This window comes from Euprymna scolopes, chromosome 1 (assembly GCF_053919585.1).
Source record: "Euprymna scolopes isolate OS-2025 chromosome 1, ASM5391958v1, whole genome shotgun sequence".
Lineage (NCBI taxonomy): Eukaryota > Metazoa > Mollusca > Cephalopoda > Sepiida > Sepiolidae > Euprymna > Euprymna scolopes.
The window spans coordinates 132,470,650-132,483,219 of NC_136482.1; the positions used below are offsets into that span (position 1 = coordinate 132,470,650).

Below are 12,570 nucleotides of genomic sequence, written 5' to 3' on the forward strand. Positions count from 1 at the left end.
ACAAAACAGAATCTATTGCAACAATATTGCTTTTCTGAAGGCTACATGATCTTTAGATTTAATGTCAATAAATACTCAAATAAATTGAGAAATGGCTATAAAAAAAGCAGAAATTAAAGATTTAGGAAACTTATTTAATCAGACAAAAAAACCCAAAATTATTTATTTCATTTTTTAGTCTAGCTATCATATTAAAAGGAATGTTCCCATACAGTTTAAAACAAACCTGTAGGCTTCTTTGAGTCTCTCCAATGCCAGAATAAGCAGTTTGGTGTCATGCTTGTAAGAAAGGGGAGGAAATGGAATTGGTGAAAAGCGTCTGCTCTCAAGCCAATGTACAGTTGTGGTATAGATAGCAACAGCTTCCTCTGCAGTAATGTAAGGGCCATCCTACAAAAGTAAAGAGTTAAGATTTAGAAGAAAAAAAATCAGGAATAAAGCCTTTTATATATATATATATATATATAATTTTATAAAATAAAATATGAATACAAATCATTTCAGCAGTTTTTTTTTTAATCTAAATAAACCTTTTATTACTGCATCATAATTCAAATGATCAAAGAATTATTCTAGTAATGTTTTTCAATTCCTTAATGAAATTATGATCTTATTTTGATTACATTTTGACAGAATTTTTAAAGATCTTGTCACCTCCTCACTTAGTGCACTGTTGTTCCAAAATTATACGATCATCTGCTCCAGAATATATTAATAACAATTTTAAGACTATTTCATGTGTGTACTTCTTGCATTAAAATTAATTTGAATTTTTTTTTTATTCACTATTAATCATTTATTGGAATCAAAAATGCAATATCTTAAAATAATTTGATTAAAAAATTCAATCTACCAGAATATATTTCTGTTTCTCTCTAAACAAGTCAGCCATTTAAAGTTTTTTGTTAATAGTTGGAAAAAGAATTACTCTGTAACCCTTTTAAATTTTAAGGCATTTTTAAACATTAGTCATTTTTTACTTAAAAAATCCTTTATGTATCAATATTGAGAGTTTTTGATTGCTACTTACATCCAATAAATGTGATAGAGATTTTTTAAAAATTCATTGTCTTAAAATTAATTATAGTTTTCTATAACGATTGAGTTCAATTAGTTTAATGAACAAATGATAATATAATTACATTTTATTTTTACCAACCTATTTATATTAAAAAAAAATTTGATAAAACATTTTTTTACAAAAAGCAAAAGTCGAAAAACTTCAAGACAATGCCAGGTATTTACAACTAGTCCTGTACATCAGACAAACAAAAATTTGCAAAAAAGAAAAGAAAAAAAAAAAAAAAAAAAAAAAACAATATACCAGAAACTTACCTTTTTTTTTTTTTTTTTTTTTTTTACACGGTGGTCACCACTTATCAAAGCCCGGAAGCCACTCAGGGATAAGGGTTATTGCAAGTACAGTACGTTAGTGTGGAGATTTGGTGAAGTGTTTAAGGGGGCGGTTCATTAGGAATTTGTTAACGTTGGACTTGAAGACATCCAAGTTGTAGTCAGGTGAGAAGCAGGTAGACGGAACATAGTTCCACAGGTGTGCAGTTCTAAGAAAGAAGTTTTGTTCATGGAATCTACGTTTTGATTTAGGCACAGATAAAGAGTAGGGGAAATTTTTCACAGTGGATTCAGCTAGACGGGTGTTTTTCGCGAAAGATTGGCAAGGGGGGACCAGAGATTGGAGTTCAGATGAGCACCTGCCATGGAAATAATGATAAAACAAAGATAGGCTTGCAACATCTCTTCTGTGAGAGAGAGGTTGCAGGGAAGAGAAAAGGGCATCCCCCACTAAGCCACGAAGTCTATTTTGTACTCTGTCAAGGCAGGATAGGCTTTTTTTAGCAGCTCCTGTCCAGATATGGCAGCAGTATTCCATCCTTGGAAGTATTTGGCTTTTTTATATACATAGAGAATTGCATCAGTATTGAGATATCTTCTGGAGCGGTAGAAGGATCCCACCATCTTTCCAGCGACCTTGGCAACAGACTTGATGTATGTGTTCCATTTCAGATCAGGAGTAAAGGACAAACCCAGAAGCTTGTCAAAACACGGGGCTTCTCCTAGACGAGAGTCATCCATTTCAATTGATGCCAGATGGGGATCAGAGTGTTGATGATGTAAGGATAGGAGTTTGGTTTTAGATACATTAAAGGTAACCAGCCACGTCTTCCCCCACTGAACCACGTGCTCGAGATCAGAGGAGAGAGAATCAGAGAGAGCTTTGTCATTTACAGCCTTTGATGTGTTGCCGTAGATGGTCGTGTCATCAGCATAGATGTCAACGAATGATTTAAGTATGTGTTTAGGGAGGTCATTGATGTAGATCAGGATTGACCTTTGAGGGACTCCAGCATTAATACTGCAGGCCTCTGATTTTTGTCCATCGACCACTACTCTTATGAGCCTATCGGAGAGAAATGATTTAATGATTGAGAAAACATTTCCAGTTATACCGTAGCTGGAAATCTTGTGAAGTAGACCCTTCTGCCATACCTTGTCGAAGGCGTTTGACATGTCAAGAGTAATTGCCCTAGAAAGGAAGCCTTTGTCAAGAGATTCACTAATCCTGTGAGATATAACCGTTAGCACATCTGCGGTAGATCTTGCAGAACGGAAACCATATTGTGTGTCGCTAAGAAGGTTGTTTCTGCTGAGGTGATTGACTATTTCTCTATTTAATATGGATTCCAGCAACTTACTCATAACACACAGGAGACTTATTGGTCTGTACTGAGAGGGAGATGACTTATCACCTGAATTCTTAAATACAGGGCAAACTGATGAGGTTTTCCAGGGAGTCGGAAAGCACTTCTCCTTAAGGCAACGCTTAAACAGTTTCATAAGTATGGGAGCAAGTTCTGGTTGAAGCTTTTTTAACACTATAATTGGGATGCCGTCAGGGCCAGTTGCTTTACTGGAATCAAGGTTCTTGATTAGCTTGGCGACCTTTTACTTAAGTTCAGTAATGGATATGAATGTAATGTAGCTAGCATAAATTCAGTCTTTTATCCCCCAAATACTACAATTCCATGATTTTGTCTTTTTATATTATTAAATGTACTAACTGTAATTTTGCATTGAAATAGAAAAGAAAAATGAATGTAAAATCAAATTTAGATTAAAAAAAAAAAGTATCAGATTTTTGTGGTTCAAAGTTACCTTCAGATAATTGTGTTGTCTTTCCTGTTCTGCTTTTAGGTAAAGACGAGTCAAACGCCCGAGATTCTTTTTGCATACAGTTTTATCAACCTAAATAAAAAATTCATTAAAATATAATTTACAAATGGTAAAATCAACAATTTGTTTAAAATGTTAATGAATAAACAGATTTTTTTTTAAAATTCAGTAATCAAAACTGTCTTCACAATTTGTGAATAGTATAGAGTTAATTATCCACAGAGTGACTGTTTTGCTGTATCACAGTTCTTTAGCATGTTTAAATATGCAGGATTGAAACTGCTGCTTCTTTAACAGTCAACACAGGCTATTGAGTAAATGAAATTCTCACATTTATATGAACACTAAGTACCTGAAGAGTGCTCAATTTGTTTTTACAGTAAGCTTTTTATTATAACATACATGAAATTGACAAGAGTCATAAAATAACAATTAGGATAAGCATTGTTCATAGTAAAAAAAAAAAAAAAACATGATAAAGAAAAATGACTCTAAAATGTAACTCAAGTCCAGTTAACCCTAAGTTTCACATTCATTCATTTTTTAATCAAAAAATACTTTGTTACAAAAAAAAAAAAAAAAAAAGACTATACAAAAATACCAAAAATTACAGTAAAACCTATAAGTTACATGATTGTTTTCCATAAGGCTCTCTTTTTGAAAAAAGAAATTCATTATTTTTAGCCCAGAAACATTTTTAAATTACAACAAAAGCATATGTGGAATCATCATATCATTTACTTGAGTTAATTATTCAATCAAAGGATATGGATGGACATAGATATAGAGAGTGTCTTTACTTTGGTCATTAATATTAGAGGATGCACGACTGCCCAGATACATTGATGCAAATCATGAAATCGGCTTACTGGAATGAAAACTTAATCAAATCCATTGCATTTATCATCATAATGAAAAAGCTATGCTGTAAGCTTATTATATTAAACAAACCGAGCATGCAGGATCCCCCTTCATGAGTGAAAAATTTACTTTCACCATGACTAATGCTTGTGCAAAATTTCAAAAAAGTCCAAGGTGTGGTTATTGAGAAAAGTACAAACAAATGAATGGATGAATGATTTGGGGGCAAATTTTACCCCTAAAATGCCCCTTAGGATGGCAACCAGAGTTATCCCAGAAAATTTGTTCTGGCAAAAATTTACTTTCACCATGACAAATGTTTGTGAAATATTTTTTTAAATCCAAAGCATGACTATTGAAAAAAGTATGAATAAATGAACAGACAAACAGGAGTGAATTACTAAGTCCAATCCTTCCTTTGTCGGAGAACCAAAAAGCTATAAGTTCATTGAAGTGATATTTAAAATAATCTCAATAATTTTCCCCTGCACAAAATGACATTTGATGTTCTTACCGTGGCGCCACGTCTGATTCTTTCCCTGTTGTAATGGGCAGTGTTTGTCCACCAATCAGCTTTTGCTTTCACATAACGAAGAATCATGTTTTCAATTGGAATTGGCAGACCAGGAACCTTGAAAAATAAAACAAGATTTGAAAGTTATTTTCAAACAAATTATCAGCACTGTTTTGAAATGTTTTCTTTCGTTTTTTAATTATAAAATATTAAAAGTAGAGAAAAATATGAATAATAAAAATATTAAAAACAAAAAAATTAAAGCCATTAATCTTTCAATAAACTTACCTACCATTAACATTACATTTTCATTTAGAATAAGAAAATTAATAAAACTAATGGATGCATCACATTATTAAAAAAAATAAATTTGGATAAATCTTTGTTTATATATCTTTATAACAAAAATTTTAAAAATTGCCTTGAGTTACATAAATATCCTGGGTTTCATGGGTCAGCGTTAATTCAGCTTCAATAGACTAAGTTCATATTTTAATTTTGATCAAAAACATTACATGATTTTGATTCTAGAAAATGTCCAAAATTTAAGTCTTAAGCTAATAGGCTTAAAAAGAAATTGAAATTTAGAGAATCTTTTTTGGTATCTAATGATCAAGCTCAATAGGAATCTGAAATATTTTTAGATTCTTCCCATATTATGCTGCCTAAAAAACTTTAAATACTGTAAAGAAACTTTTTTTTTTTTTTTTTTACATGAAGGTCACCACTCATCAAGGCCCGGAAGCCACACTGAGATTTGAGTAATATTAATTCATGTTTAAAATCCATTGTAAAAATTTTACAAAGATTGAAGGTGTCTGAATTTTCACAAAGAACTTCCAACCTCTTCGCATAAAACTAACAAACTAAATATAATCCACATTTGTACTTAACAGCCCTGTTTCAAAATTCATGATGATCAGTTAATTAGTTTAGGAGGAAGTGAATCCTTTGTATATAAACATACTTAACACATATGCACCAAGTTTGATATGAATTTCAAAAACAGTTTTTTCAATGTTGACTTAGATAGGTCCCTTGTTTGAATTTTCATTCCAAGATTTGTAAATAAAAGCAAAACATAATTTTTAACCTTTACCACAAATTTATTCTACATAATATGGCAAATGTAATGGCCATGGAGGCTCCTATTTCTGCTAAATTGCAAAACAGACCCCCCCCCTCCTAAACAAATCTAAATATGTCTGCTTTTTATCTTTGTTGTTGGTAATTTTACACAAAGTAGAATTAGTCAATCACATTTTTATATTTGCAATTACTATTTTATATACATCAAATTATATTTTCTTTGCAACAGATGTTTCAGCTGTTGCAGTTGAGAGGAAAAGGCTTGATTTTGAAAGTTGTTCCTGGTGAGACAATAATTTGATTGGTAATATGTTTGCAAAAATATAAACATTCAAAATAAGGCCTTTTCTACATTTTTTTTTTAGATGAAAGCAACTAAGATTTTACCTTCCATGGAATGTTTGCTTTCCAGCAGCGCCAGGCTTCGCTGAGATGTTGCAGGATTGTTCTGGCTTTGTTTTGTTTTATTCCTTCTGGCATCATGTCCAAAATATCATGCATAACCTAAAAAAATGAAAAAGTAATATTAATAGAAAAGCTTGATCACAAAAGATAACATGTAAGCAATTTACATAGTTTTCTATTTGATGTTTCTTAATTCCTTTCTAGAAAGACTTTAGTTTACCCTCATTGCAAACTTGTAAATATAAATAATACCATTTGAAAATAGATAAGACTGATATTGAAGAAGTGGAGATTAAATTTTTTTATGCATCCATACAGTTTTATCCCAGTGCCAAGCATGAAAACTGAGATTGTCTCCTCTTGCCTCCATTTCCAAATTGGCACAATTGTCATGGTGGGCAGATTACTGATGAGATGGGCAGACATCCAGTATAATAGTTTCTGTAAAACTAGTCTTTGCCCGGACCAAGAATGTAATTGTGTCGAGTGAATATAAAAATCCATTATTGCAGACCTTACCATAGATTAGGATTAACACATCAGAAAAAAGAAAAATGCAAGTGCATCACTTACAAAGTTGCTACTACAATAGATGATCTGGTCTAATTTTTATAAAGCAACTGAGTGTTGAGATTAATCCATATCTTATGTATAAAGTCGATGCAGCCAAAGTTGTCATCATAAATGTTTACTAACTTTTGTCATATCTTGTATATACTTAATTTTTGTTGTGCTAGATATTTATGGTAAATATAAAGCCGTATTTAAAAAAAAAAAAAAAAAAAAAAAGGATTTCCAATCACTCTAGGTCTGGTATAAGTTGTATTGCAGGTGTTAAGAATCACATGTTATGACAGCACTCTTGCTGAACTGCATAATTAGATGAATTTGCAATGTGAAATCTGCTCAACCTCAACTTAGATCAGAAGATTTGTTGAAAGTACTACATTTACCCAACATAAATGTTACACTGATACGATCATATCATATATAATGTTCATCCTAGATAATCTGTTGTTGAAACATGGATTTCTCCAATTGCAGGAAGGTTGGCTGGCCAAGGAAAACTTGGAAGTAACTGATTGAACAAACCATATAGAGTGGAGTTTAGCAATAGTTGATCCACTGACACACAAGAAACGGAAAGTTAGCTTACAAAATATTACAAAAATGTCTAATCTCAAAATAAGGGACAAGCAATGTTAAATGAATAGAGAATAGATTTCATTTAATTCTATCGATATTTTCCTTTTGTGATATTTCAAAGGAGGAAGGGTGAGACTTTCTCTCACAGAAGTCTTCACACTTTTGTTCATCAAGTAGATTTTATTTAAGAGACATCTTTTTTGGATTATTCTGTTCAGTTTGAGTGCATGGAAAACCTGGAAAACAATTTATAAAAGCTAAAATAAATATTCTCTGTCACAATCCAGGTTAAACTGGATAAATCCAGCTAGTACTACATAAACGAGTGTGGATATAGCAAATACTTACAGCAGCTCTCAACTCCAAGTCATAATGACTTTCAACACGTTGTTTGGTCACTGTTTTGGCCACACCCTTTGAATGACGTCCTTCAAATTGCCTGGATAGGAGATTACCTAACCAACGCTCCAGTAAAGGGGTGATGCCACGCATGAAAAAGAGCCAAACTCTCCAACCAGCGGACCAAATGCCACAGCCTGGGCCTTTACCAACAGGGCCCTATTAAAATAATAAAAAAAGCATTTTGTTAAACCCAGTAAATACAAAATGGATTTTTCTTCATTTAAAATTTAATTATATGTAAAAATGGTTACACAGAATTTAAAAGAAAATTTTATGTTTATAAAAAAGAATTGTGATTATTCGAACTCTAAGTTACAAGTTTTAATCTCTTAATCTAATTCCAATAGATCTAAATGGCACCATCAGCATTAAAATATGAATTTAAAGATAATTTTAAATATTTTAATTTATAAAAGAAATTTAGCAAATGTTTTTTCCAATTCTAACAGTGACATTAATTGTAAATTATTTTTAGTTTAATCTACAGAGTAGCTGTAGATATTTTGGAATTGTAAAATGTTAGCTAAGTTGAATTAAGTTTCATTTTCATTTTACTTTTTTTTTTAATATTTTCTAAAAGAAAACATTTTTATACTTTAAATTTTTCATTATTTCAACAGTGGATATTATAACAAAATCATTTCAATATTCATAAATTGCCTCTTTAAAATACAATTTTAAAAAATAAAAGTTCTTAATATCTCAATTATAAAAAATACATTAAAATCATAAATTTTAACTATTTTAAAAGAGAAAAGATTGAGAGGGTCTTTATTTTGAATTTATCAAGTTAAAAATTGCAATGCTGTAGAACTTTTTAAAAAATAACTTGGATGAATAAAAAAAAATAACAAAAATTGTTTTTCAGGTTCATTTGATAAAATACTTTTTTAAATTTAAAATATGTATCAATATATTTTGGAGACCGTAGATAATTGTGTATAAGTGCACATGTATATTTTCGTTAAAAAAAAAGGCATAATAAATGTTGCCTTTAACATAAGAAAAAGTGATTCATATTAATCTAGCATCTAGAAAAAGAAAGAAAAATTGCTTTACATTAGAAAAAAATATTAAAAGATAAATCATAAAAAAAATCAATAAGCAAACCTACTTACTGTATTGAATCTGTAATAAATCAGATGTTTCAGATCTTTGCACATTCTGATTTGTCTCATCAGTTTATATTTGTAACGATACATGCCAGTCAGTTGGCCAACATGAGAAAAGATATACTGTAGGCCATCAGCAAGCTGAAAATGACAATTACATTTGAAAAAGCTATAGAAAAACAAGTTTATAATTAAATTTAATTAAATTCATCCGAAAAGACTCACCATTCAATTTAAAAATAAATTAAAATAGTTGTTTTCACAACTCGATGTCCATGTTTCAAATAAGTATAAACGAACACATTTCATTGATATAAAAACAAATTGTCTTGGAGTTGTACAAATGTTCGATCTAAACATGATTTTGTTAACGTAAATAATTACATATATTGCAACATATCTTTTTGCTATAAACTATATGAGCCAGTGTAACTCACTGTACACATAGAATCAATTTTTCAAACTTTAAAAAAGGGTTCAATGGTTTCAGAATTCATTTCAAATACATAACAATGTTACCATATATATATACACTGAATGAATGACAAAAGTCTATATTCCAAAGGTTATGATGTTGACCATCTTACAATTTATTCCTTTAATTCAGTTGACATTTACAATTCTTGACAGTATCTGTTTCATAGCACAAAATCAATCACTTAATTATTATATCAATCAGGGAATCTATTTTGCCCTTAACTCATCAGAAGAAATAGCATCAATCAATCCATCAAAAGGTAATAAAGTGCGTTTTGACATGATTAAAAATCCGAAAATTGGAAGAGAAGCTGTAAATACCTTATAATATGTTTACATTATGTCCTTTTTATACACACACATCTTATGTAAATTTCTTTTAGTTAATACATATATAGCGCAACAGTATATAGCTAGAGCTCTTAATTTAATATTAAGTAAAACCGTAGTTATTTATGGAATAACATTTCATATCTTTCAAAAACAACTTTCATTTACAAACAATTACTGTCTCTTCCAAGATTATATTTTTCTTAATATACAAAAATATCCCTAATTTTTCTTGAGGTTTCATCAGTGCATAAAAAATTCACTGTTCAGGCTGAAAAAAATTGAAAAGTATTTAATATTCATTTTACTTTTATACATTTTCTTCTTCCTCATAATTTTTCAAAAGGAAATACTTATTTAACCCTATATTTTCATATGTGTTATATATGTCCATATGTACATTCCTATTTTTAAACTCCTCTGATCTTGAGCGCGTGGTACAGTGGGGGAAGAGGTGGCTAGTTACTTTTAATGCATCCAAAACCAAGCTTCTATCGTTACATTATCAACGCTCTGATCCCCATCTGGCATCAATTGAAATGGATGGCTCTCGTCTAGCGGAGACTCCATGTTTTGACAAGCTTCTGAGTTTAACCTTTACTCCTGCTCTGAAATGGAACACGTACATCAGGTCTGTTGCCAAGGATGCTGGGAAAATGGTGGGATCCTTCTACCGCTCCAGAAGATATCTCACTGCTGATGCAATTCTCTATCTGTATAAAAGCCAAGTACATCCAAGGATGGAGTACTGCTGCCACATCTGGGCAGAAGCTGCTAAAAGCAACCTATCCTGCCTTGACAGAGTACAAAATAGACTTTGTGACTTAGTGGGGGATGCCCTTTTCTCTTCTCGTGTAAGCTCTAATCTCTGCCCCCCCCCCTCAATCTTTCACGAAAAACACCCGTCTAGCTGAAGTTACTGTCATTAATTTTCCCCACTCTTTATCTCTGCCTAAATCCAAATGTAGATTCCATGAGCAGAGCTTCTTTCTTAGAAGTGCACAACTGTGGAACTCTCTTCCGTTTGCCTGTTTCCCACCTCACTACAACTTGGATGTCTTCAAGTCCAACATAAACAAACTCCTGACAAACCGCTCCCTTAAGTAAGACACTTTATCAAATCTCCAATACTAATGATTACTACAATACTATCCCATTGATTACTGTACCCGCAATAACCCTTATCCCTAAGTGGCTTCCGGGCCTTGATAAGTGGTAACCTCCATGTAAAAATAAAAAAAGAAAATATGTTTATATTCCATCAATAAGAATAGAGAAAGAGCTAAATTACGGCAGATGTTTTTTCAATTAGAATGCTTATATTTATCAGAAAAAAAAATCCATACTGAAATGTCATATCCGAAGAATAACAAATTATGCTCACCTGAAATGCATCCACATTGCCAAGACGATATTGGACATGGCTGTCAACAACCAGTTTGGTCAAACGTAGGATTTCTCGACACAAATGGAAGGCATTACCAAATCTGGACTTCTTTCGTTCCTATAATAAATTGCATCAATTTTATTATGTATTTCATTTCATGAAAAAAAAAAAAACTAATTTCAGAAATAGATATTCATCAGTTCAACCTATATTTAGCAATTAATTATTTTAAACTAAAGTATGGAAAATCAACAAAATTGTTAGTACAATTTTTTTAACATGACAGTGGGTGCATTTACACATGAATGATAACAGAAAAGAACAAAACAAAAATGCAAGCGATTTAAAGATTATAAAATTGACTTTTTTACATTAATATTTCACAAAGTCATGTTTACAAGGTACGATTGTAGATTCCAATGCAATCTACAAGTAAAAAATATATTTTGTATTTACAATAGAAAAATGCAAGCATGAAAAGTAATATGATTAAGCTTAAACATGGAAAAGTAAAGAACTAGTTGTTAAAACTGGAAAAGAAAAGGACAAGATATTCTAGTAAAAAGTATAATAAATTCATAACTTAAATTATTGCAGCATTAAGAATTGATTATATAATGTTACTAGCGAGGGTACCCGGCATTGCCCGAGTGTTTGTTTCCGGGACGGAGGGGGGGGGGGGAGTTTTAAAAAATGTTATGGTAGGTAAGTAGGAAGGATCAAACCCGGAGTCATGAGTAAAAGTAGGAAAATAAAGTGTGAAAAAAAAAAAAAAAACATCTGCAACGTTAACAGTTCGGCCACCAAGAAAAGTCCATTCCAGTTGTTTAGGAAAAAAAACAAAAAAAAACGACTATGGTAGGTCGGCGCGAACGTGAAAATATAATGTGAATTGTCCAGCACGCTAACCACTACGCCACAGAGCACTGCAGTTTAGTTTAGTGATTTTAAATAACTTCACATGAAAGAACTACGAAGCCAAACCGGTGTTCTCTTCTCAACTGTTCCTTGTGAACGATCCCCAAACGGTGTTAAGTGGTGGCAGGGGGAGGAGGAATTTATTAGAGAGAAAATATTTTACCACTTCCATTGATCTTAACCGATTTTGACCATGACTTCTCAGCAGAAAAAGTATAGAAATCTAAGATTATCGAGGAATTTGAGAAATAATAAGCCTATAACACACCTCAGATATTGTTCTGCCGTTTGTGCATATTATATTTGCATGAAATATCTTGATTTTTAATCCTATTAATGTCAAAATCAGACGGGAAAAAATGAGTTCATTTTATTTATATAGAGATAAAAGAAATGCAGAGGAAACTTTTCTCAAGTAGTTTGTGAATTAATTTTAATCCAATTTTAAAAGTTAAAAAAAATTTTTTTTTTTTTACATGATCCTCATCTTAAAAAGAAACGAAATATTATTTAAGTCATGGGCCACTAAATTTTAAGATAAGTAAATTTGAAGAATTAAAAATATCTTGGAAATCACAACTGTGCAAATAGCCTTTCTTGATTTATTCTATGCTTCTTTTTGATACCAAGATCGTCATAATTGTTTGGTTAGAATTATTAAATTGTGAAATATTTAACAAAAACTAAACCCTGAAGGGGTTGTACTAAGATCATCTAGAACAGCACATGAAGCTATA

At 31.3% G+C, this 12,570-nt stretch overlaps 1 protein-coding gene across 1 annotated transcript in view; it reads right to left on the reverse strand.

The window, feature by feature from the left end:
* Nucleotides 1–12,570, reverse strand: part of LOC145269232 (pre-mRNA-processing-splicing factor 8) — a 110,163-nt gene that overhangs the window by 58,006 nt on the left and 39,587 nt on the right. The window contains exons 12-18 of the mRNA XM_080124886.1: nucleotides 10,913–11,032; nucleotides 8,728–8,862; nucleotides 7,556–7,765; nucleotides 6,044–6,160; nucleotides 4,568–4,684; nucleotides 3,175–3,264; nucleotides 227–390 (exon numbers count right to left, since the gene is read on the reverse strand). Coding sequence (XP_079981012.1) covers nucleotides 227–390; nucleotides 3,175–3,264; nucleotides 4,568–4,684; nucleotides 6,044–6,160; nucleotides 7,556–7,765; nucleotides 8,728–8,862; nucleotides 10,913–11,032 — 953 coding nt within the window. The remainder of the gene's footprint in view (nucleotides 1–226; nucleotides 391–3,174; nucleotides 3,265–4,567; nucleotides 4,685–6,043; nucleotides 6,161–7,555; nucleotides 7,766–8,727; nucleotides 8,863–10,912; nucleotides 11,033–12,570) is intronic.